Source organism: Stenella coeruleoalba (genome assembly GCF_951394435.1).
Source record: "Stenella coeruleoalba genome assembly, chromosome: 15".
NCBI lineage: Eukaryota > Metazoa > Chordata > Mammalia > Artiodactyla > Delphinidae > Stenella > Stenella coeruleoalba.
In genome coordinates, this window is record NC_137161.1 from 69,452,084 (window position 1) to 69,477,867 (window position 25,784).

The 25,784-nt window shown below is 45.7% G+C and overlaps 1 protein-coding gene across 1 annotated transcript in view; it reads left to right on the top strand.

The window, feature by feature from the left end:
- Positions 1–1,216: 1,216 nt before the first annotated feature.
- The window catches only part of LOC307197606 (heparan sulfate glucosamine 3-O-sulfotransferase 4-like), an 87,900-nt gene continuing 63,332 nt past the window's right edge, over positions 1,217–25,784 (top strand). The window contains exon 1 of the mRNA XM_079943682.1: positions 1,217–2,091. Coding sequence (XP_079799808.1) covers positions 1,364–2,091 — 728 coding nt within the window. The 5' untranslated portion in view covers positions 1,217–1,363. The remainder of the gene's footprint in view (positions 2,092–25,784) is intronic.

Consider the following 25,784-nt stretch of genomic DNA (forward strand, 5'->3'; position numbering starts at 1 on the left):
AGCAGAGTTGATTGCTCTGCCTCTCCCTCCCGTTGCAGACTCCCAATTCCCCCCTTCCAAGAAGCAAGGCTCTAGTTTCGAATCTCCCAAATCCTTCTGATGTTTACCATTACCTCCCCAGGAGAGGGAGGTGAGGGATGGAAATCTCGCTGAAAAGAATGCACTTAAAAAAAAAAAATCAATGAAGCGATGCACAGACACCCTGCAACGCAACTTGTCTCTGCTTCTTAGATGTTTAGAGCGATGACGGTCTCAGGCGGTTTCAGTCCAGGGAAATCTAACTCCTTTCGCGGCAACGCCCCCAAGGGCCGCAGGTGTACCTCTGGTTAAGGGTGTAGAGAAAGGGACAGCCTCATTTTTCGGAGCAGAAAGCGCAGTCCCCCTGTGGCGGGACAGAGGCAAAAACTCTGTGGGTAGGGAAACCTGGGGGTTTGTGTCCAAGCTCAACCCGTCAGGAGCTTCAAGATAAGATGGGGAGGCTGGAAAGACGGAAGTTGGAATGAGAGAGCTGTTATGGAGCAGAAACCACTCCTGGACCAAAGGCAGGAGGATATCCAGGGTTAGAGAAGGGCGCGTCAGGGATGGGCCGAGTTTGCCTGGAGTCCCAGGGGGAAAGGGGACAGCGAGAGCTCGGTGAGCGGCACCGGCGGCGGGCGTCTGGCTCTATGTCCCTAAAAGTACTGGGAGAGGGATGCAGAACCCAGCGTCCCAGGCTCCCAGGGGAAGGGAAGCACGCGGGGTGCGGCGGGGAACACCTCCAGCGAGTGCTTGCCGAGCGGGGGGGCGGGGGGTACGATCTCCGCTTCCCCAGGTGCCCCAGCCCTAGCGCACGCCTCCGCTCCCGCGGCCCCCGCCCCCCCCCCTGCAGGCGCGCGCGAGGCGCACTCCCCCTTCCCTCGGCGGCGCGGGGCGCGCGCCCGGCCCCCTCCGCCTCCCTGCCGCGCCTCTCCTCTCTCCCGGCAGAAAGTTAGCAGCGGGGAAGGAACTCTGGGCTGCAACAGCGCGCGGCGGCGGCGGCAGAAGCTGAAACGGGAGCCGCGGCGGAGCCAGGGAAGCTGGGGCGCTGCAGACGGAGAAGGTGCAGCCGGCGGGTCCGCGCGCCCCCCTCGGGCCCCTTGCCAGAGGCTGAGGGGGGTGGTGGGGGGCCCCCCGGACGCCGCGAGGAGAGCGAGGAGGGGGGCCATGCGGCCGGGTTCACCCCCGGCGCAGCGGGACAGCGGCCAGGGCCGGGGGCGCAGCGGCGTCGCTTCATGCAGCCGGGGCGGCTGGGCAGCGGCGGCGGCGGCGGCGGCGGGGGCGGCGGCTGAAACCATGTCCGGGCAGCGCCGGGGGCCGCCGCCGCCGCCGCGAGCCGGGAGCCGCGATGGCCCAGTGGTCCGCACCTCCTCCGCCTCCGCCTCCACCTCTCGCCGCGCCGCCGCCGCCCGGCGCCTCGGTTAAGGGCCCGCCGGCGCGCAAGCTGCTTTTCATGTGCACCTTGTCTCTGTCCGTCACCTACCTGTGCTACAGCCTCCTGGGCGGCTCGGGCTCCCTGCAATTCCCCCTGGCGCTGCAGGAGCCGCCGGCCGCCGCCGCCGAGCCCCCGCCAAGCCCGCCGCCACCCTCGCTGCCGCCTCCCCCCGTGCGCCTCGGCGCCCCCTCGCAGCCGCCCGCGCCGCCGCCGCCGGACAGCGCGAGCCGCGGGGAGCCGCCCGAGCCCCCCGAGCAGCCTTCCGCCCCCGGGGCCGACGGCTGGGGGCTGGCGAGCGGCGGCGGGGGCGCCCGGGACGCCTGGCTCCGGACCCCGCTGGCCTCTGGCGAGATGGTCACGGCGCAGAGCGCGCTGCTGGAGAGGGAAGCGCAGGAGTCCAGCACCACAGACGAGGAGCTCGCAGGCCGGAGGGCGGCCAACGGGAGCAGCGTGAGGGGCGGCGCCGTCAGCACCCCCGACTACGGGGAGAAGAAGCTGCCACAGGCCCTTATCATCGGGGTCAAGAAAGGAGGGACCCGCGCGCTGCTGGAGGCGATCCGAGTGCACCCGGACGTGCGGGCGGTGGGCGTAGAGCCGCACTTCTTCGACAGGAACTATGAAAAGGGACTGGAATGGTACAGGTAGGACCCCGAGCTCGGCGGATGGGATAGGCGCGTAGGGGAGACCAGCACGGGAAGCTGCCGCTCCCCTGGCCTTTGGGGATCCGGGCAGCGTCCCGAGAGGTCTTAACCCCGCGCGGGCTCTGCGCACCCTGGCGGAGCTGCTCTGGGGGAGCGGCGGAGAGGGTTGGAGGCTAGCCAGGGATCACTTAATTCTAGGGCGAGGAGAGAGGGGTCCCCCTGATCTGCCTGCCTCAGGCTCCTCGTCCAGGGAGCTGCTTTTCGAATCTGCCTAGTTCCAAGCCTGGGAATCCCCAGCCCTCGTGCCCCCGGGGTGTTTCCTAACCCAGGCTCTTGCGGGGCGGTGCGCTTCTGTGCTGGGGACGCTGAGGAATGGACAGGACAGCTAGATTGACCAGAGGGCTTTGGGATCCCCTGGAATCTCTCAAAATCGCCCTCAGACGCATTTGCGTGGCTGGAATCCAGTGTTTTCAGTTCAGAGCAAAATGAACAGGGAACAGTTAAAAGGATGATGCTGGCGAGTTCGGGCTTTCTAGTAAAAACTCAGGATGTCCCCCGTCTCCAGAACTTTGTATCCCTCTTGGGCTGCATGAACACTGGGTTGATTTTGCATCAGGAGTATCCGTGCCTACATGACAGTTGGTGCCCTAAGAGTTTTCATACCCTGCACCTGTGCCCTTTCTAACCTGTGCCTCCTTTGCAACATATTGGAGCTTGTATCTAGTGAGTTGTTTGTTCATCTCCCTCCTTTTCCACCGTCTGCCAGCGTTGAGGGAAAGGGAGAAGAGAGGAGTAGTAAGTTAAGTGTGGGTAAAATAAATTAATAATTCAGCGTCGTACCCCCGCCCCCTCCTTTCCTCTTGTTTTTTAATTTCTCTGGAAAACAGATCTGGATGGCTGGCCCCATCTCGGTTGTATCTCAGTAATTAATTGCAATTGTCAACCAGAAACACAGGCTTTGTCAGTTAAAGTGATGTTATCATCTTAGCAGAGCCAATAGGTAAAATAAGGATTGTTTCCTGACAAGTCGCCTTCTTGTTGAAGAGATGTGCTTTCTAAGTTTAAATTACAGCCTAGGAAAGTTTTAGAAATAACTTAACTTTGGAAATATATGATAAATGTGTGTATTGTGATTGATTTCTTTCCGTTTTAAAAATATGCCTTATGCTTTCAAAGCTTGAGAGAAGTACACTTAGGGATGAACATTCCAGCACATTAAACCGAAACAGCAAATGCGACTGTTCATGTCTTGTCTGTTTCAACAGAGAGAACTAATTGCGATATTTTAGGAGGCTTCAAACAGCCCCTTCCTATCAAAATAAAAAACAGCAAATACCTAATTTAACTGGAAAATCAGTATTTATAACATGACAAGCCATGGCTTCCAGTTTGCAATTATAATTAAAAAGGTGTTAGTGCAACAACAGCAAAAAAAAAAAAAAAAAAGGTATGATGTCTGGGAAGGTTTCAGTTGTTTAACTGTTGATTGTAAGAATGTTCTGGTTTCTGCTGTGAGGCAGCCATGGCCCTAAGAGGGTAACTATGGCTTTTTGCAATTCTAATTTTAAAGCCCTGTATCTTGTGAGAAGTGTCAAATGCCCTTTGGGGGAGAGGGAGGCATAACAATCAAATCTCTCTAACACGTGTTTGGGTTGCTTTACTGCAGTTGGAAATGGAGAAGGGGGTGTTTTATTTGGATGCGTTAAAATAAAGTTGACGAAGGGTGTGTGGCGGACTGCATGTCAGGAAGTCCCATCGTAGGGTCTGGAGCATTTTCTGAATGAAAAGATAAAAGATGCCAGGTCTTCTTACGTTCTTTTATACTGCGGCTGGGAAAAGGAGGTATATGTAAACTGCCTCGCTGTCAGGACATGGCTGTTGAAGATCTGTGGTACCCTCAGCCATCACTTGTGGTATTTGGGGCTCAGTGCCCCATAGGACTAAGAGATGTAGATGGACCTGGGTTCCCTTGATCCTCACTGAAGAGGACCATGTGATATGTCTGTATCCCTCATCTCCTGCCCCAGCATCACACCCATGGTAGATCCTTATTATGATTAGTGGTGCTGATTGGAGTTGCTGGAGGAGAATCTATCTAACGTAGAGGAATCATTTTCCACCCAAACCTGGCTGTTGAGATGACTCCCAGAAACCCTTTGGATCCTAGGGTAGCTCTCTAGCCCTAACAGGGGCAGCCGTCTTTTGAGGGCATTTTGGGGATTTCCGTTGGCCGCATCTCTTCAGGCTCTTCTCTCCCTCTCCCTTCCTCCTGGTTCCCTGGTCCCAGTCTTTTAAATGGTGGCATCTGTACTTAAGTGGTTACATTTCCTCCCCATATGCCTTGTACCTTATCTGGATTCTTACTCTACTATTTGCCTGATAGAGATTCACAGGTTAATTAAAGGTTTTGATCCCCTCTTCCCATTATTTGTTTTGTTTTTCTTTTTCATTTCGACGCGCTTCCCAGTAGCCTACTGATTCTGCGGGTGATCATGGTTGTTGTGATTTCCATGAGAGGGAGAGAAGGAAGAAATTGGGGCTGCTCTCGGCAGAGCTGGCAAGGGTTTCCTCATATTCAACTAAGCAGCCCCAGTTTTATTTCCTTGGTGTCACTCCGGTCATGTCTAAATCCGGGTTTTGCTTTCGCCTATGCTGTTGATCTAATGTGATTTAAAAGCACATTTGCGATTAGAACATACGCATCAGATTTGCAGGACAAGATAGACTGATGGATTAGGGTGCATTAAAGCTGTGGCACAGCAAGCCTCACTTGGTGGGTTGACACAGGCCAGTGATTAATAAGTGGGGGTAGATTAAACTCTCCGTCCCTCCCCCCCTCAAAAAATTAAAAGGGCCAAGCCACAGTACGCCTTTCAATGTGCGCTCATGCACACTGGGCAGAGACCTTAAACTCCTCTAAGGGGTGGGACCTTGTGGCAGGCCAAGTGGCTGCCACGGCAGAACTCATTAAAGTGACGGAAATGACTTGGGCTGTGGTCTCCCTCGTGGACTACAGACTGTACAGTGACTGCGACCACTTTGCTTTGGAAACCATTCAGCTGTAGGGTGACGCGAAGTGACCCTCCATGGTTTCAAGCTGTCTTCACTGCCAGCAGTTACTACACACATCCTGTCGGCTGGAGGGAAATAGCTGGCGTTCAGTAGTCATGCTTGTGCTACGCAGAGGAGAGTGGTCCACAGCATCATTCGGACGTGGTGTCCAGAGAGAGAAAGAAGGAGGGCAGCATAAGGCGCTGGCGTGTACTGAACGCCTGTTATTGTGGGGGTTTGCGTTTTATAGACGTATTATCACATCTGGGTGGCATGATGAGGCTGTGAGCAAAAGAACAGCATTTCTGCTTTACAGTTGGCTCCCAGAGGGTAAAACAACTTGCTCGAGGTTGCTCAGCTGGCCAGGGGTTGAGCTGACATTTGAAGCCACATCTGTCCAAAGTGCTGGTATATAGAGTGCTAGCAAGGTCTTTTCCTTCCTTCTTTCATTCAGCAAACATTTAATGATACTTAATATGTGCGCAGTGTACTGTTTCAGGTGCTGGGGGTAAAGGGGTGAACAAGACAGGTGAAGCACCTGTTCTCTTGGAACTGACGTATTAGTGGGGGTGGGAGTGGGAGAAGGGGAGACAGCAAACAAACAAGTCTTTCTGCTTACTCTTGTAATGTGGCTACTAGAAAATTAAAATTTACACTTGTGACTCCTGTTATATTTATTTCCACCGGGCAGCACTCCTGTAGAGCAGTGCTTTTTAAACTTTAAATGCACACAAAACATGGGGAGTGGGGGTGGGGAGTGGTGGTGTTAACGTGCAGGTTCTGAGTCCGTAGGTCGGGGATGGGGCCTGAGATTCTGCATTTCTGATTTCCAAGGTGATGCCGTTGCTGCTGATTACTGGACCTCTCTTTGAGTAGCAGCGGCCTAGAAAGTAATTGGGGGGTGTGTGTGTGTGCGCAAATGTGTGTGCATGTGTTATTTTACATCAAATGATGAGGGAAAACCTCTCTGTGGAGGTGATATAAGTGTCATGAAAGAGTAAGATCCTCCCACGTGAAGACCTGGGTGGAGAGGTTTCTAAGCAGAGGGAACAGCAAGTGCAAAGGCTCTGAGGTAGAAACAAGCCTCATGGCTTTCCAAAGTGTTCTTTCATGATTCCAAAAGCACAGTGTTTGTAGCTGCGGGAAAACTGGGTTCAAAACCTGGCTTTGCAACATACTTGCCGGATGATCTGGCTTGGATAACTGACATAACAGCACTTGCCTTCCGTTTATCTGAGAGTAATGCCTTCCTGGCAAGGTTGTTAGGAAGAGTAAATGAAATACTAAAAGTGAATGTATTTTCGAAACAAAAAGTGAGTATCCTAGAGCAGAAATGCAAATGAACCCAGCTACTGAGTTTTGGTCTCACATGCCTTGCCTTCTGTCACAGCCGTCCTCATACTGACTGGAGGCTGTCATTGGGGATGTTTTTGGGAAAAGCCTAATAATCATTGGCTTTGAAATCTACATCTGCTTAACCTTTTCAACCAAGGGTCACCAACTCAGATGCCTTCAGGGCTCATGTGGATAATATACATGAGCGAAATAGACTAGGTAGGGAGAAACTGGGGCACAGATGTTCTTTCCAAAGGAGCAGCTACTGCTATATTCCAGCTACCCTTTTCCATGTGCAAATGTGGCATCAGGGGAGCCAGGTCTTCCACTTGGTAAAAGACACTGGAAGTCCAGGTTTTGGTGTGAAGTGGCCTGGTTTTTAATGTTGGCAACAGGTTGAGATTTCTTAAAAGCGTGGTGTGGGCCAGCACTGCAGGACAAGCAAAACACATCTGTGGGCTGGACACAGCCAGCTGGCTACTGGCTAGCGACCTATGGTTTAAACTCATTTCAGAAAGTACCTGGCATACCCACACCCTCTGCAGTTGCCAGAATTGTGGCTTACTTGTGCTATTTTAGTTTAGATATTTTCCCCCTTAACTGATTTTGCAACAGCATGGGGGAACTCCCTCTGAGATATGTTGCAACAGCAACAAAGGAAACTGGATATAAACAGGAACTGGATATAAACTGGATATAAGCAGAAAAAGACAATTCACAAATAAATTTCCCTTTTGTTCCCAGTGAACATTTTCTTGAAGGAGGGGAAATTCTCAGTTGTTCAGTCCTTCATCAGGAGTATCTGTATTTGATCCCTTTAGGTCAGTTGCACTTATAAAATAGATTCTGGTCACATGGATGGAGTAAGACCTGAGAGCTTTTTAGGGTTCTCGGTTTTTCTTTGCCACATACTAGTTCCACTGGATGTGAGGTTCCTTAATATCTTCCTCTCTCTCCCTCCCTCCTTACCTCCCTTCCTTCCTTCCTTCTCTATTACTTAGATGATGCGGCTATGTTATCTTCATAGGGTCCATTCAACCACTGAAATATTTTGGTTCTAGAACAAACACTTGTATTAGACTCTTCAGAAGGAGGAAGCTAGTCAAGTAGTAGCGACATACTTTGGAACATGTATTTTTATCTCTGAGCCTGAATCCACTGCATCCTCATTGTGTGACCTTGGGCAAATTACTCGATATCACCAAGCCTCAATTTCTTTATCTGCAGAATGGGCTCATAGTATTTACTTTGAAGGGATGACCTGAGGATGAAATGAAATGACATTCACAGTGCCCTACACAGTTTGTGACACAATACATTTTTCTCTCCCCTTCTTTCCTTTCTCTTTTACTCCCATTTTTTCCTTTTCCCCCTTGGTTTTCTTCTTCATTTTCCTTCCATTCTTTCCTTTTATCCTGCCTGTCAGTACAGAAGGCCCTAAAGAGAATGCGGTAATGCATTTTTCATTTGAATATAGTCTTTTATTTCAAGATTATGCCTGAATGAGGGATTTCCAACCCTGAAGCAGCGCTTAAGTAGCTCTCCAGAGAATAATCAAAACCAGATTCCAGAGTTTGGTCTATTGTAACTTGAGCTGAAGGAGAAGAGTCTGATTGCAGGAGGTAAGTGCAACCAGAATTCTCCATAAAGGGGATGGGGTAGGGAAGTGGCTAGGCTCTCTGGGCTGGCCCACTGACATTTTCTTGAGCCTATGGTAGGAACTGATGCTGATTGCCCCGATAGGTACAGGGATATTTAGGATGCCAAGGGCATGCTTGCCTTCAGTTTTCCTGCAGATCTGAAAGCTTTTGAGAATGCAGGATGGTTCAGGAAGACTCCACGAAACTCCCTGTCTTGAGGTTTGGCGGCTTTTTTCTGGGGAGTTCTCTAGCCATCATGACATGATTTATTTATTTTTATTTTTATTCTTGTAAACCATACCAAGCATTTTTACTTTTAAATTGAGTCAGGAGAGAGGCCTCCAGACTTCAGGTGAATGAGGGATTGCTAGGGCTGCACGGTAGAAAGTTTTAAAGGTTTTGGTTTTGCATAATGGATGGTATCTCTGAAACTGGTTGAACCACTGCCCTGTTAAAGTAATCCCTCGATTCCATTGGTTTCTGCGGTCTAACAGGCTCCTCTCTAACTGTCTTGGGAATTTCAATCTGAAATTATAATTCACTAAGGAAGCCTTTCAGCAGATCTTGCGGTTAATTAAAAGCAGGTGGTTGATTTTTTTTTTAACACTCACTAGTTAGGATTGCCTTTCTTTAAAAAACTTTTTTTTCAACCTTTATTTAAGAATGTATAAAGCATATATGGAGGAGAACAAAGCAGCACATGAATTAGGCCATATTTTTTGGTTGTAAGGGATAGAAATGGAGCTAAACCAAGAAAGATAATTATTGGCTTATTACTTAGGAAGTCTAAGGGGTAATGGCTTCAAGAAAAGCTGAATCCAGGGGCCCAAATAATGGCACTAGGTCTCTGTCTCTTTCCATTCTTTGCCATGTTTGTCTATACCTTGCTTCATTCTCAGAATGGTTGTCTCACTACCTTTTAGGCAAGATGGTAAGCAGCAACCCTAGACATGTGTTTTTTTTATCAATTCTTTTGGAAAAAATTTTTCTAAAGAGCTTCTGTGAGAAATTCCTGGAGATGCTGTTGACCCAGGTTGGGTCAGGTGTCCATCCTCAAGCAATCATTGTGTAGTTACTCTAATCAGGCCTGGGGGATGTCGCCACCCCTTTGGCTTGGGGCGATGGTGGGAGTAGGGAAGCAGGGTTATTCCCAATACAGCCATAGGGAGTAGTTTCCCCATAAAGAATGAGGTGTTCAGGGGTTCTATTGATATAAGAAGTAGGGACCAGTTAAAACCACATATTCATTAAACATATAAAGATCCACTCTGGGGAAGGCATATGATCTCTTCGACTATTTTAAGCTGGGAAGAGGTACAAGTGGTTAGTTTGGGGAGGTTAAATGTACTTGTTATTTCAGTTATTAATTTATTTATTCGTTAAACCTGTATTTAATGTCAATTATGTGTCAGACATGAATCAGTCATGCCCTGTGATCTGAAAGAACTCAGCGGGGAAATGAACATGTAAGTGACTACATTACAAGGTAATTAAAGTCTTGACAAAGTGCGATTTATTCTAGGAATGGAAGGATGGTTTGATCTTGGGAAATCTAATAAATGCTGTGATTTACTTGTAACACTTCTCATTTAGAGAAAAATCTTATGATTATTTTATGGATGCTAAAAAGTCTGATAAAACTAAATATTTATTTTTGATTTTTAGAACGTCTGCTTATAAAATCGGATCATACCCAAAGCAAGCATCGTATTTAATGGTGTAACACTAGAAACACTCCCATTACATACAGAACAAGATCAGAATGCCCACTATCATCACTATGATTTACCATTGCTCAGGAATGAATAGATAATGCAGTTAGATGCAAAAAAGAATAAGAACGGGGAAGTTAGAATTATCACCATTTGCCAGTAATTTCATCTTTTTTTGGAAAACCTAAGATAAGCAATCTCCCCCAACCCATGAATCTATTAGAAATAATAATAGGATTTATTAATGTGAGGAAATTACTATGCAAAATCTATAGTTTTCTTATCTGCCTATGCCAAGCATTTTGAAAATATAATGAGAGAAAATATCCTATTTATAGAACCAACCAAAGAGACAAAATAACTAGGAATAAATTTAGCAAGAATTGCAAGGGACTTGCAAGAACAAAATTTTAATACTTTCCTCAGGGGTGTCAGAGAAGAAAACAGTAAATGGAAAGAGAGCTCTTTCTGTAGGATAGCACTTCTTTTTTTTCCTTCCCTGCCCACTTCCTGCTTTCCCTGCCCCCCCCCCCCCCCCCCCCGCCCTTTTTAACTGGAGATCTTTGCTACTACATTGAGGTCAGGTGTGTTTGAGAGTGGTCTGAAGATACCATCTCTAGGAACATGGCCAAAATGTTGCACTTCAAATGTAGGTGTCCCTCACTTTCTACATTTTATTTGTTTGAGGAGAGGATGGTAAGATGACCACTCCTGTTCAGATTCATAAACAGTGTTAGAATTCCCCGTGGAGGAGGGTGGGTCCTGGCTGCTTTACATCCCAAATTCAGGGCTGGTAGGATCGTGCCAAGGGGAGGATTAACAGTTGAATTGGTGTAAATTAGTGAATTTAGGTGCACTCCTATTGCTACAAAGCAAAAAACAAATCACAGACAAATGATGGTTATTTAATGGAACGGGGAGATGAAGATTTAAGATTTGGACCTGAAAGAGTCACAGTAGCAGGGTGGTAAGAATCGCGGTGCTGGACACGTACTGTATACGCCAGCTTCTGCCCCGAGCGGTGGGTTCATTCAGTCTTCCCAAGAGCCTGGTGAGACAGGTAGTGTGATAGCCCACGGTGTACAGGTCAGGGAACTAAGGCGCAGAGAGGTCAAGGAACTTGCTCAAGATAGTTGGGATTCAAACCCAGGTGTTAGGCTCCAAACATACAGCAGTTCCTTTTTTTTTCTTGAAGATATTTTTTTTGATGTGGACCATTTTTTTAAAAGTCTTGATTGAATTTGATACAGTATTCCTTCTGCTTTATGTTTTTGGTTTTTTGGCCATGAGGCATGTGGGATCTTAGCTCCCTGACCAGGGATCGAACCTGCACCCCCTGCATTGGAAGGCGAAGTCTTAACCACTGGACTTCGAGGGAGGTCCCCAGCATTTCCTTTCATTTGTCCCCAAGCTCTTTTCCACTGGAAGGGTTGTCGTCCAGCATCCTGGGGGTGAATAAGAAATGCCAGCATTTCTGTGCTAGAAGGTTTTGGTTTCCTGTGTGTGCACGGCCTACCTACAGGACAGGCTAATTGTGGGGTTTTGCCCCCAAAACAGACCATGGAAGTGTCTCCCTTTCTGTGCTGGGACCAAGCTCATTCCCACTTCAGGGCATTTAAATCTCTGTTTCCTCTTCCGGGAAGTCTCTGTCCCCAGATACCTAGACTGCAGGTATCTCGTTACCTGTCCTTCAGATCTTGGCTTATATTTCAGCTCCCCCCCACCAAGATCTTTACTAACTACCTAATTTAAAGACCCTTTTCCACTTCTGAGCTTGTTACACTGTTTTATTTTCTTCAGAGCATGTATTGCTCTCCCAAATCATCCTAATGACTTACCTCTCCCTCCCCAGAAGATCAAGTACAGGGGAGCAGGGCCTTGTCCCACATGAACTAGCCCGTGCTCTGAACCAGAAGCGGTACCTGGCACATGCTAGGCAATCCATAATGGTGGCTTATTCATCACTAATTCTGAATCAATGACTTATTGAATGAAAGGGGTACCTTCTTTGTGCTGTTTTCTTTCAAAACCCCAGGCTTCTGCAGAGCAATCACACACTCACATTCCTTGGGAACTCTGGCTAAGAATTGTTCTCAGCTCTTTCACGTACTATTTTTGCAAGACTATTTTGGGTACAAGAAAGAGAAACCCACTCAAACAAGCTGTGTGGGCTAGACAGTCTCCCCAAAAGGTCCCAGCGGCATACCACGTTATCCCATTTATTCTTCTCGGCAGCCTCGTGAAGTAGATACTGTCTTATCCCAGTGTTACAAATAAAGAGAATGAGACTTCAGAAGGGCAGGTGACGTTCCCGGAGTCACACAGCAGGTGTCTTTACATTGTAACTGGTGGCTTTTGGTTCCTAGCCTTTGTTGCTGTAGTTGCCAAAGGTTTAGAAGAGCCTGGATTATTCCTGACAGACTGTTACGCTCCAAGAGTAGTTTAGATGGTGTTTCTGTAAATGCATTATCAAAATGACGTTATTGCCATTTAACAGTCAAACAGTTACATCGAGGCTGTGTTCGATTTGTGGCTCACTGTAGGTGCAGATACACCTTTCTGCCTCCAGGTTAAAGCCTCTACGGGGGTTGGAGGTTTGGGTGTCCCCGGAGCTGAGGAAATTTGAGTCAAACTGCTTGAGTGCCTTCATCATAGGGCACTTTGCCTGCTTGGAGCTCTGTGATGTTTAGAAAAGAAAGCTGAACCTAAAATCAGAAGTTAAAGATTTGGAGTCTGAGTTCTGTGTCTACCTTGCCTGTGTGCATAGAGAGTATTTAGCCTTTGAGCCTTTGTTTTCTCATCTCTACAATGGGAATAACAGTTGCCAATAACCCCGCAGTGATTTTGCAAGGGCAGAATAACGGTGATGTGCTCGTATCTGCTTTGTGTACATTCTGCAGTTGTTGTTAATCCACGCACGTTTTCATGAACTCCCCCAGGTAATTGGTTTTCTGGAATGTTGCACTCCAGGGAGTATCTGAAATACAGGACAAGCACTCTTATCATAAAGTTAGATTAAGAAGTTTAATTTACAGAAACTATTATATACCATGGATATCAAACCTTGGGAGGGCAGGCTGCATAAAGATCCTGAGAATTCCTGGAGAACCTCTGTCTGCATAATTCTTTTATCTGATTCATGACCACCGATGCATCATTCTTTCATACTGAAAAAACAGAAAAAGCTATAGGGCACATTTGCTTTTCAGGATTGCCCTGCAGTTGACGAGCTTTGGGAGTGACCAGAAGATTCTCTCATTTTGCTCTCAAATGACCTGTCATCTCTTCTTCCTGTGCACTCTCTCTGCATTTCTCAGATGGGCATATTAAATTCCCACCTTCTGGCTGCCTTACTAGCCTACTTTCTAAGCTGTGGAAGGCAGAATAACGCAGTCTCCCAATAACCACATCCTAAACTCCAAAACCTGTGAGTATGCTGCATTAAATGGCAAAGAAGAATTAAGGTTGCAGATGGAATTACGATTGCTAAACAGCTAACCTTGAGATGGGAGATTATCCTGGATTCTCTGGATGAGCCCCGTGTAATCACAAGAGTCCTTTTAAATGGAAGTGGGAGCAGAAGAGAGAGAATGAGAGGGATGGCAGCACGGGAGGGACTCAACCTGCTGTTGCTGGCTTTGAAGATAGAAGAAGTGGCCACAAGCTAAGGAATTCAGGCAGCTTCCAGAAGCTACAGAAAAGGAAATGCATTCTTCCTTGGAACTTCTAGAAGGAATGCAACCCTCTTGACACTTCGATTGTAGCCCGTGGAGACCCATTTCAGGCTTCTGACTTCTAGCACGTTAAGCCAGTTAGTTTGTGGCCATTTGTTACAGCAGCAAAACACTCTTCCCACATATCTTTAGAAGTCACCATCTTGTTTCTTTTCTTCCCTTTGCTTTTTCTCTTTTTTTCTGGAGAGTATAATCTCCGGGGCTCTTTGGTCTCTTGCCAAACAGCAACATAGATGTCACTGTCCACTCTTTGCAGATGGTCACTGTATTAGTTAGGGAAAAAACTGAACTGTTGCAACAAAGAGACCCCAACCTACAGTGGATTAAATGAGATAGATGATGTTTTTCTCCCGCATAATGAAAGTCGATACTCAAAGTTTGTAGCGATTGTTGCTGCCTGGAGACCAACCACTCAGAAGGAACACGAGCTGCAAACAGTGAGTTCAGGTGTGCAGGTGTATATGTTTGAGTAGCAGCCCTGCATGGGCACTCCAGCCAGACTGGACTGCTGGAGCAGCTGTGCTCAGGGAGACCATTCAGAGACCCAAGTTCCATTCTTTCCATCTTGTGGCTCCACCATCCCCCTGGGAGCATGTTAGAAGTGCAGAATCTCAGATCCCATCACCAACTTTCGGAAGCAGAATTTTAAGAAGATACTTGGGGAATAATTTTGGGCAAAGTTTGAGAAGGTGGCCTTACAGTGAAGCTCTTCAACTTCAGCATAGTGGACATTTGGGGTCAGGAAAGTCTTCGTGGTGGGGGGCTCTTCTGTGCCTTGTAGGATGTTCAGCAACCTCTCTGGCTTCTGCCTTCCCCAGATGCCAGTAGCTGACTCCTCACCCCTCATTTGAATAGCCAAAAACGCCTCCGAACATTGCCAGGTGTCCCTGGGAAGCAAAATTGCCTGTGGTTCAGTGAGAACCCCTGCCTTAGAGGATTTTTCTCCTGTGTGATCAGAGCTGAGGCTCCACCCCATTACCTTCCAGCCAACAGTCAGGCAAAGAGGGCAAAGTCTAGGAAGCGGTTTTCTCTTAAGAAAGTAGCAGAGATGACCCTCATGACTTCCAGTCTCCTTCTGTTGGTGAGAATTCCAGTGCATGGCCAGATCCAACTGCAGAGGATTCTGGGGACCATATGAATGTCTCTGTGCCCAGGAAGGAGGGGAGAATGAGTCTGGGGTCAGCTATCTGCCAAAGTAACTAACACAAGGATATGGTCGTACTAGACCTCTTTTTATTCTCTTCCATCAAGAAGGGAATCTAGTTGGAAGGATGAAATAAATTGAGTAGGCGTAATGTTTTTTGCAGTTGGGACACAGAACTATTTTAGGAGGTCACAGGAAATTTTAGAGGAACACATAAAATTTACCTGATTCTCTAATAGTGTATTTTGGTATTGAGAGTTTGGTATCTTCTAAACGTCAGTCATAAGTATTACTCTTGCAGTTTTTTTTTTTTTTTTTTTGCCATATAGATATACTCGCCTATATTGATTATTTTTTTACATGAAAAATAATTTTTTTCAGTATTTGTAAAGACTGTCATTACTATAAGTGTGTTTGATGAGGTGGAGACATACATACATGCACACATTTATGTTTGTATACATAGATAACTGTCTACCTATCTTTCTATGTATCTATCAATCTGCCTTGGTACCACACGCATCTCTTGCCCAGACTGTTGCAGTAGACTTCTATTCTTATTTCTGCTAACACTCTTGACCTCTGTAGTCTGCTCTTCACAGTGATTAGAGTAAGTGATCCTTCTAGAACATAAAGCAGACCACATCACTCTCCTACTTCACATTTTCCAGTGGCTTTTTGTCAATGTAGAAAAAAATTTTAAGTCCCAATCATGATCTACAAAACCCTAAAGAATCTGACCCCTGCCCACCTCGTCCACCACATTCATTTGCCTTCTTGTCTTTGCTTCTCTGGCTGAACCACACTAAGCTCCTTGTTGTACCCTGAGAAGCCAAACATGGCCCTGCCTCAGGGCCTTTGCACTTGTTGCCTCCTCCATTTCCTATAGTGCTGTTTTCTTAGAAAATTGCATGGTTTGCTCTTCCATTCATTTGCGCCTCTGCTCAACTGTCCCTCCTCAATATGACCTTTCCTTGTACTACCTGGACTCACTTTGTGTATTCCTAGTGGTAGGAGGTCCAGTCATTGGAAAATGCTGGTAAAAACAATGTTACCACCAGCAGTTGCTTAATTCCACAGTTATTCTGCTCTTACCCAGATTTCTGGTTTCTTAGTTTCCTGGTTCTTAATTCCACCATCCTGGAGGGAAAATCTAGTTCTGATCAAAATGACCTGACAGTGCTGGGGTCCATTTAAAAGATGTTTATTGTAACTCTCAGCTGTTCCTGCTATTTAAGTACACTGCCACTAGGTGGTGGTCATGTGACATAGGCTCATTTCAAAGTACAGTGAGGCTTTTCCTGAGATAAAAGATATGAATGGTTTCAGGCTCCTTCCAGCTTGGGTTAATCCTGCATATTTTGCCCCTGCAAAATTAGAGACTTTATAAAAGGTTCACTTTCAGTAAACAATAAACAGAAATCAAAACAGATATTTAGAGCCTGTTTAAAACAAACAAACTCAAATACATTTGGCTATCTTTTTTCTCTACCCACTTCTTAGCCAATTTTTAAAATTTGTGTTCAGATACAGAGAGTATATTGCCAGGTGGCATTTTTCTTTCCTTCTTAGCTATGAATGTCTGAATGTGGACAAACAAAATAAACGTACCATGTTTCCAAAAACATATGTTAAGACATTTAATATTAGAAATTATTATTATAACATATATGCCAGATATTAAATAGGTGTACTGCCTACTTAGACTCTGAAAATCACATGGCGATTTCAGCCAACAAAAACCCCATGACCTTACCCAGAACCACCGATTTTCTTATTTAGAATAAAATATGAGTTTGTTCTATACTCACTGGTTCTCATTCATGTATGACTTGCTGTGTTGAGAGTCCCTTCTTTTAGTTTACTTTCAGCTGTTGACCTTGGTGCTCCTAGATTTCTTGGGATTATGTCTCTTTCCCTCTCCTCCACCAGGAGGAAGAAATTGCCCCCAATCATAATAGGTCAGAGGACATTAAAAGGAAATCTTTCTCAGTGGTTTGAAGTGTAGCTGTGGAACTCTGTTGTCTAGGAGTCTTCTGGTTATAACACGCAGAAATTCCTGGTAGAATCTGAACCAAGCATGAACCAAAAAGGAGTTGAATGGCTTATATATTTAAGAAGTCGGGGTGGGAATGGCTTAATTAGGGCTTAAACAGTGTCAGCAGATCTCTCATTTTTGGATTTTACTGCCTCTGAGGTGGTCGGCTGCTTTCTGAAAACCTGCCCCCTTGTGGATGGGAGTGGGCACCAGTGCAGTCTTCTCACCCCAAATGCAGTAGGGAAAATGTGCCATCTTTGCCCCAGAAGCGTCTGCTGAAGTCTCATTGCCTCTTATGGGGACACACACGCATCCTGCAACCAGCTGTTGTTGCCAGAGCGGGTGTGAGGCTTGAGGTGCTCGCCCCTGTGGAGCCGAGGCAGGATGCTTCTCCTGGGGGCACGGAGGATGAGATGCGGGCATTTTCCCAAAACAGAACCAGGATACGGTTATCAAAGAAGGGAAATGGATGCTGGTGCCAAAACCACAGATGTCTATTTTAAGACTCTTCTGTTCAGACATAATCTTTTGCTAAAGCACAACAGACTAAAACAGATACACTGAGAGTTCCTCTGACTTGTGTGGGGATGGAGGGCCTGGGTCCTCCTCTGTGTCTCTCCAGCAAGTTGGGCACGCCATGGCGCAAAATCTCCCTCTCCAGCTCACTGCTTGAAGATTCTTTTTTTTTTTTTTAATAATTTTTATTGGAGTATAGTTGATTTACAATGTTGTGTTAGTTTCAGGTGTACAGCAAAGTGAATCAGTTATACATATACATATATCCACTCTTTTTAAAATTCTTTTCCCATATAGGCCATTACAGAGTACTGAGTTCCCTGTGTTATACAGTAAGTCCTTATTAGTTAACTATTTTATCTTCCTTAACACAGAAAGGAAGGAAGGAAGGGAAGAAGAGAGAGAGGGAGGGAAGACAAGACAGACCACTTGTCCAGTCTTAGTACCTAAGATGCGTGACATCCTGCAAAAAATATCTAAAGTACCTGCCCCTCAGAAATCACTAATTGTTTATTTAGAATATTTTCTATTTCCATCACTTCCTTAGCAACCCTTAGCAGCTGCCTGGGAAAATTTAAAGAGATTGTATATCTTACAAGAAAATTCTTCAAATAGCAAGGGAAATCGTTTCATCACATGAAGTGTTCCTGCCCAGATTCACTTCAAGTCAAGAGGGAAAAATGATTTGGCATTTCATCAGCCTTAATGGGACAACTAGATAGCCCAGAATTTCTAGAACAACCCTGATTCTCTGTCATTTTCCTCTTTGCAGTTAAGGTAAGGCTGATGATAGAATATTAAGTGTGATTTAATTTTTTATGCTTTTGTAAGACTTTTTATAAAAATAAGTCTACATTTTGGGGAGTTTTTTGGGGTCAAGTCTAGTGTCTTGGTGTTTTGTTTAAAAATGGGTACCTTGTGGGCTTCCCTGGTGGCGCAGTGGTTGAGAGTCCACCTGCCGATGCAGGGGACAAGGGTTCGTGCCCTGGTCCGGGAAGATCCCACATGCCGCGGAGCGGCTGGGCCGGTGAGCCATGGCCGCTGAGCCTGCGCGTCCGGAGCCTGTGCTCCGCAACGGGAGAGGCCACAACAGTGAGAGGCCCGCGTACCGAAAAAAAAAAAAAAAAAAAAAGAAAAATAATTACGTTATGTTGTCCGGGGGATTCTCATTAGCACGCAGTGATGTTTTCCCCTTTGCCGAGGGTCCCTCCCCATCATTTCCCCCCAGAAGAAAGCCACAGGACTCTTCTCTTGAAGGGTTTACCTGCTGGAGGGAAAAGAGATGGAGGAACTAGGAACGGCCCTCCAGCCTCTGGCGGCTCATATATTTGAACCTTGTTTTCAGAGAGTTCTTTTCCAGCTTTCTTGTGATTTATTTTAAGAGTCTGAAGACCTCTTCCAAATTCTCTCTTGGTTCAGAAAAAGGCAAAATTTCAAAACGAACAGGTTAGGTGGGAAGTGAACTTGCGTGATTTCTCGTTTCTAGCAGTTGTGCTTTTGCATATCATGCCTTCTGAATAACAACTGCTAACTTCCTTGATGCGCTTATAGGATTAAAAGAAAACCCCAGTGCATACATGTCCCTCCTTCATCTTATTTAATCCTCCCAGCAGTCCCTGCTGAGCTAGGGTACCTGGTTTTAAGGTGAACACTAAGGCACAGAGAGGTGAAGAGTGATTCCCAGAGATACACAGGGCCATAGGGATGCGACCTGGATTCCAACATAGGCATTTAGGGCGCGTTCTTTTAGCCACACAGCTGTAATGCTGAGGGAGTGTTCCATCCTCAGTCCAGCTGTCTCTTGTTCCTGTCGGCAGACAAAGTGCTGATTCTCTGGAAACCACTTCTGCAGCCAAATTCCACATGTCCACATCTTAGAGAACAGCTCCCGTTGTCGCATTTCAAGGCTGCTTGGGAAATAAACCCACATCTCCTAATGCTGTGAAAGACTGTTGATAGTGTTTATCTACTGGAGTTTGGTTTAAAGGTCTCAGTACTTTGGATAACTTCAGAGAGAGGTATTGATTTTCCAAGCCCTGCTGTGAGCTGGCAGCTTCAGAGACCCAGTGACTCAGCTACCTCTTCTAGGGACAGCGGAGGTATGAGATTTGCCCTGGGCTGTATATTTTTTAAAAAGAAAGGGAAGGAAAAAAAATCCTTCAGGCTTGGCTATTTCAAAGCCGTGTGAGGGAGGAAAAGCATCTCTTCACTGGCATCTTATTTAGGAATGCTTTCTACCTGCTGCCTTGGTTGTGGGATGTCTGCAGGGAGGGGCTGGTCACAGGGGCTGTTTTGCTCAGGGAAATCGTGGTCACATTCTTGTTCCTGATGAAGAACGTTTAACCCCCCTCAGGTTGACAGCTGGCTTTGGGAAAGTGTTTCCATGAACAGTACTTTGGCTGAAATTTTAGCAATCACATCACCCCTTGTTACAAAGCTCTGTGACATGCATACCACCGGCCTTTATAAAGTGCAGGGTGGCTGGTGTGGAGTAGAAGAGCTTCTGAATCCTGTCTCCTCCTTAAGCCCAACTTTATTGCTTGTCCCCCTGACTACACGTTATGAACCACACCTATGGCATTTCCCTGTCCTGATGATGGACACCTGCTGTTCCTGGAGCTTTGCCCTTCTTCGAAGTTGGAAGGTACATTATAGTGCCGCTGATTGAATGTTATTATTGAATAACATTACTGAATGTTATTCCCACCAAGAACTTTTATATGCACTCTCTCCCAAACAACAGACCTCCTGATTACCCCATGACCACCTGTTCTTATACCCATTTTACACATGAGAAAACTAACGTAGGGAAAGTTAAATAACTTGCCAAAGGTCACCCTGATCCTAACATGAGTTGGTCTGAATCCCAGAGTTTCACTATCAAATTTTGTATTCTTGTCATTGTTGTACACCCCCGCCAAATTCATGTGTTGAAATCCTAACCCCTAAGACCTCAGAATATGACCGTATTTGGAGATAGGGTCTTTCAAGAGGTAATTAAAGCAAAATGGGGTCGTCAGGGTGAGCCCTAATCCAATAGGACTAGTGTCCTTTTAAGAAAAGGAGATCTGAGACACAGTAGGATTTCACTTAAATTATTATTTCAATAAAGTGAATTAGAAAATAGTGAAAGCATAAAAAATCCTAATCACCCAGAGGTAAGTATTACTAATAATTTAGTGTATGTTCTTTCATACATTTTCAATACTTATGAAGTATATATAAATCATTTTATTTCAAAAATGTGTATTTTTAAATATAATTCCCTCTTTTCACCTAAATGTGTATCGTGAATGTTTTCCTGTATCTAAAATCTATTTCTGTAGTATAATTTGAACATTCTTATGAGTATAAATGTAATATAGACAGTGGGTCACCCCAGAGTTAGGGCCTGACCACACCCATATTACAGAAATATATTTCAGATAAGGAACGAAACAAAAGAGGTGCCACAGTACAACCACAGCAGTAGTAGAAGCAGCAAAGATGATAAGAAGGCAGGATGGATATATCTTAATAAAGTTGGGATGGCAGAGTCCTTTTAAATCAAGATTTAAAAAAAGTGACAACCCAGAATCCATAAAGGGAAAGATTGATGGATTTGCACATAGAAAATGTAAAATTCATGTATGGAAACAGAATCACGAACAGAGTGTATTAGTTTGCCAGGGCTGCCACAGCAAAATATGACACACTGGGGGCCTTAAACAGCAGCGGTGTATTTTCTCACAGCCCTGGAGCCTAGAAGTCCAAGATCAAGGTGTTGGCGGCGTTGGTTTCTTCTCCGGCCTCTCTCTCTGGCTTGCAGATGGCTGTCTTTTCTTCCCTGTGTCTTCACATGATCTTCCCTCTGTGTGTTTGTGCCCAGATCTCCTTTTCTTCCAGGGACACTAGTCCTATTGGATTGGGGCCCCACCCTAATGACCCAATTTTGCCTTAATTACCTCGTGAAAGACCCTATATCCAAATATGGCCATATTCTGAGGTCCTAGGGGTTAGGATTTCAACACATGCATTTGGGGAGGGGGACACAATTCAGTCCTTAACACAGAGCAGAAGCCAAGCGAAGAGCCTAGAGGACACACTTGGAAATACGGGTCTCAGGACCGAAATCCCCTGTCCCCTGAGAACTGCTTGCGTGCCCTGCCACCTCTGCTGTGCCTGTTCTTCCTGAGCTACTAGGACTCGATGCCATCCCCACCCTCAGCCCATAGGTAGTCATATCCTTGCTTTAGATATGTTACTATTTTCAGTTGAGTTACACCAGGTCCTGAGGCTCAGAATCTCCTTCCTGGGAACTTTGCATATCTCTGCTCTCATCCATTAAGAGATGCAATTAAGGTTTAATTCTTAGAGGCCAATCTTGAAAAAAAAAACACCACTTTATGATAAAAGTAACGCGAGCTGGCTTTAGAAGAAAAAAACACTAACATATAAATGAAAATACAGCCAAAGACTTTTCCTCTTTCCTTTTTTTCCATCCTGCTTCCTGCACTGCCATCCTCATTCCCAGAAAGGAGCCACTGCTTCTAGTCGGGCTGCATTTCCCTTCGAGTGATGTATACAGTGGAGGAAGAAGTGTTCACTGATATAGTCTGATGACACTGGTGAGGTGTCATTGATACTACTTAGACTGCCACAGAACTGGAGTGAGTTAACAGTTACCTCATGCCAACTCACCATCTACTAGGCTAAGTGCTTACAGGACCCTATGAGGTAGTGCTGTTATTACCCCATTTGTCAGATAAGCGACCTCCGGCTTAGAGATGTTGAGGAACGTACTCATAGTCTCAGAGCTGGGAAACAATTAAGTGAGACCTTTTGGCTTCAGAGCGTGCATTTGCTATGGCTACTTAGCGTGAGAGCGTGAACACTTTTTTCATGACACTGTGTCGAGGCTGAGTTCACTGTTTCGTAATCTTGACGTTGTGTTTCCCTGTAAGGTGGTATCATGATATACGTAACCTCTCTACTCTTTGTGAACATCTCTGTCGTTTCCATCCTTTGCTTTTACAGGCAGGGCTACAGAGGATACCCTTGTGCTCTTGAATGCATGTCTCCAGAGAAAATGGAAGGAGTATGCACTGTTAAAGTTTTGATACACTTTGATCTATTTTGATAAGCTGTCAGATGGTAATCTTATTTCTAAGTTCTTGGGAAAGACCTCCACGTCATCCCCAAGTAATGTTACAGATTTAGTACAACTCAGCCTGTTTTGTGCCCCAGGCACCTTGATAAAAGCTTTTAATAATAAGGATGGTGATTCCATGTACCATTTCCATGAGGTGGAAGAAAATACGCAGTTTGAATATGGTTATCCTTCTCGGATGATCTTATTTAGAGTTTAGTTTCTAGTATCAAAATAACAATGCCCCTTTCCCTTCTGCATGAAGGGGGACAGAGTAAATACTTCCTTTCTCTCTTTGAACTGCGGCAGAATCGTTCTCTCTCTATCAGACTTGAGAATTCACAGTGAGGCCAGAGATTCCTTTTTTAACTGTTCCCAAGCGAATTTAATTGGAGTGACAGGATTGATTTAGCTGTAAAGCAAGATTGGATTTCTGAGGTGGTGGTTAGTGACAGGTTGGGAAGGCCCTCAATGCGTCAGGTAGGCAAAGCCACAGTCCTCCTGTAGGTGACCTGCCCTGGAGGGATTCTGCAGGCAGAGGACTGCCCCAGGGCACCCTGAGAAGTCCTGCCTGGCACCTGTAAGCATTTTGCATCATTCAGAGAGAAAAGATCAAGGCAGGCCTAAGTGAATGACAATGGGACGAACCTCTAAAGGCTTCTCTCTGGGCAAGCACACTTGCCCTGGAGCCCAGGACCCAGGGGTTTAGGAAGTTCACATATGGGGTGATGGTGGTGGTTTTCTTTAAAATCCACCGAGTGCATTTATGCGCCTGTTACTGTGGCGGGTGTGTTTCTGGGGAGGGTGCTTCTACAATCTCATTTGCCCACAGCATCTTTACTGGAGGCGCTCCTTGACATGAAACGTCCAATTTCCGTGTAAGAATTTTCCTTTCACTGTCTTGCTGTAAAAGAGGCTACTGTTCGTCTCTCAATTTTCGTTGGGCACATGACAATCTGAAATAAAGACTATGTTTCCCGACCTTCCTCCTACTTGATGTGGCTTGACGAGGTTAAGTTCGGGCCAGTGGGATTTGAGAGCAGATGCTGGGTACGACTTCTGAGAAAGGTCCTTACAAGGATGCTCTTTGCTGTTGATGAGAATGCGAGTACGAGAATTGAAGTTCAACAGTAATTTGGTGCTCTGTGGAGAGAGCGTCATCTCGAGAATGAAGAAGCAGCAGGACAGAAGGAGCCCGATGGAAACCTCTGGGTAGGAGAGGGATACCTTTCTGTGTTGCTTCCGCCATACTATTTTGGGCTTTAGTTGTTCTCGGATAAACTTAATTGTAAGGATACATCTGCTTTCTGTGTTCTGGACGTTGTTTTAAGTGTAAAAAACCTACCTAAAAGGTAGGTCATCTTATGAATCCTTATTATTGTCCGTATTTTACAGATGAGGAAATTGAAACGTAAAGAAGGGAAATTCTAAGTGATGTGTCCAAGGTGACACACCTTGTATTTCTATGGGCCCAAGACTTTATTTATTTGTTTCTATTTTATTTAAAAAATATTTATTTATTTATTTGGCTGTGCCCGTCTTAGTTGTGGCATGCAGGATCTTTATTGCAGCATGCGAACCCGTAGTTGCGACATGCGAGATTTAGTTCCCTGACCAGGGACCGAACCCGGGCCCCCTGCATTGGGAGTGTGGAGTCTTAGCCACTGGACCACCAGGGAAGTCCCTATGGGCCCAAGATTTTAACCTGCTTGACTCCACAACTTGTACTTTTAATCTCTGTCCTTTCCAGAAATGATTCAGACATTTATTTCTCATTCCATATTGATTGCCTCCAAATGTGCCAGGCACTGTGCTTGGGGCTGGGGACAGAAAGGTAAGTAAAAGCAGTTGATTCTTGGCCTTGTGGCACTTGTCTTTCAATGGAGAAGAACGATATAATCAGTCAATGTAAATAAAGTTAAAATGATGAGCAGAAGGAACAGTATCCAGTGCTGTAAGAGACTAGAATGAAGGGGGTGCAGTTTGAACATCTAGCAAAAGTTGTAACCTATTAGAGGTTTGGAGAGTTGAGGAAACTCTCCTAAATAAGTGGCATTTGAGAAGAGATCTGAAGGTTGAGTAGGAGGTGAAAGTGTGTGTGTGTGTGTGTGAGAGAGAGAGAGAGAGAGAGAGAGTGTGTGTGTGTGTGTGTGTGTGTGTGTTGGGGAGGGTAGCAGTCCAAGCAGAGGGAACAGGACATGTAAAGACCTCATGTCAGGAAGACGGCTGGCATGTTGGAAGAACTAAAGACCCACGGTGCTGGAACTCAGTAGGAGGGAGAGGCGTGGCTTAGAATGGAACTGGAGAGGAGATAGCTATGGGGAATTGCAGGACCTGTTAAAGGTGTGGGGTTTTATCCTCAGGGAGATGGAGGGCTGTCTAATGGTTTCAACAGACAGGGGACAGGGTCAGTTTCACACTTTGAAATGATCAGCCTGGTTGCTACGTAGGAAATGGACTGGGGAGATGAGAGTAAGTACCTGTAGGAGGTTCTTAAAATAGTCTAGGAGAGGTTTCTGGTGGCTTAGACTAGGGAGATGGCAGTGAGGATGGAAAGAAGTGGATGATGTTGTGTTCTGGGCATTGTTTTAAGTGTAAAACACTTGGGAGGCAAAATTGAAAGGATATGGTGCTGGCTTGCCTTCGGGGGATGAGAGCGAGGGAAGTCTTCAGGAACTCCTGGGTTTCTGGCTTGTGTAAGTGGATGGGAGAAGGATGGCTTTACTTACCAAGACAGAGACCACAAGAAGAAGAGCTGGCTTGGGGTAGCTGCAGGACATCTACGCAGTTAACTTGTCCAGAAAACCCTGTGCTCTCTTTTGTTGAAGAACTGTTAATCCAGTCATCTGATTTTGGGTTAGATTTCCCTTCAGGAAAACCCACCTCCCCTGGCTGTAACAGGCATTGGCTTAGTGACCAAGGTTTGCACAGTGAGATTCATTTTTGTGGGCTGTTGGAGGTGAAGACAAAGGGGGCTTGCCTTTGGGGTCTTGGAGCAGGAAGGATGGAGTCCTACAGATGCTTCTACCTGTGGAGATGTTTCCTCCCTATGGAGAAAGCTGGTGTGCAGTGAGAGAGAAAGGAGTTAGATGGAGATTAATAGAGATGAGAGATGGCAAGAGAGACCTTATTTTGTTGTTTAAATTCCTGAATTCATGCATGCCTGAGACCAGCTCTGTCTAAGAGCTTTCTGGTTCCTTGAGCCAATACATTTCCTTTAGTGCCCTAGGTCAGCTTGAGGTAGGTTTTTGATACCTTCATCAGGATGCCGATGAGTCAGGGAGGATAATAAGTTCAGTTTCAAAAATGTTGAATTTCAGATGGTTTTGAGACATATATATACATATATATATATATATATATATGTATATATATATTGTTTATATATTGTTTTG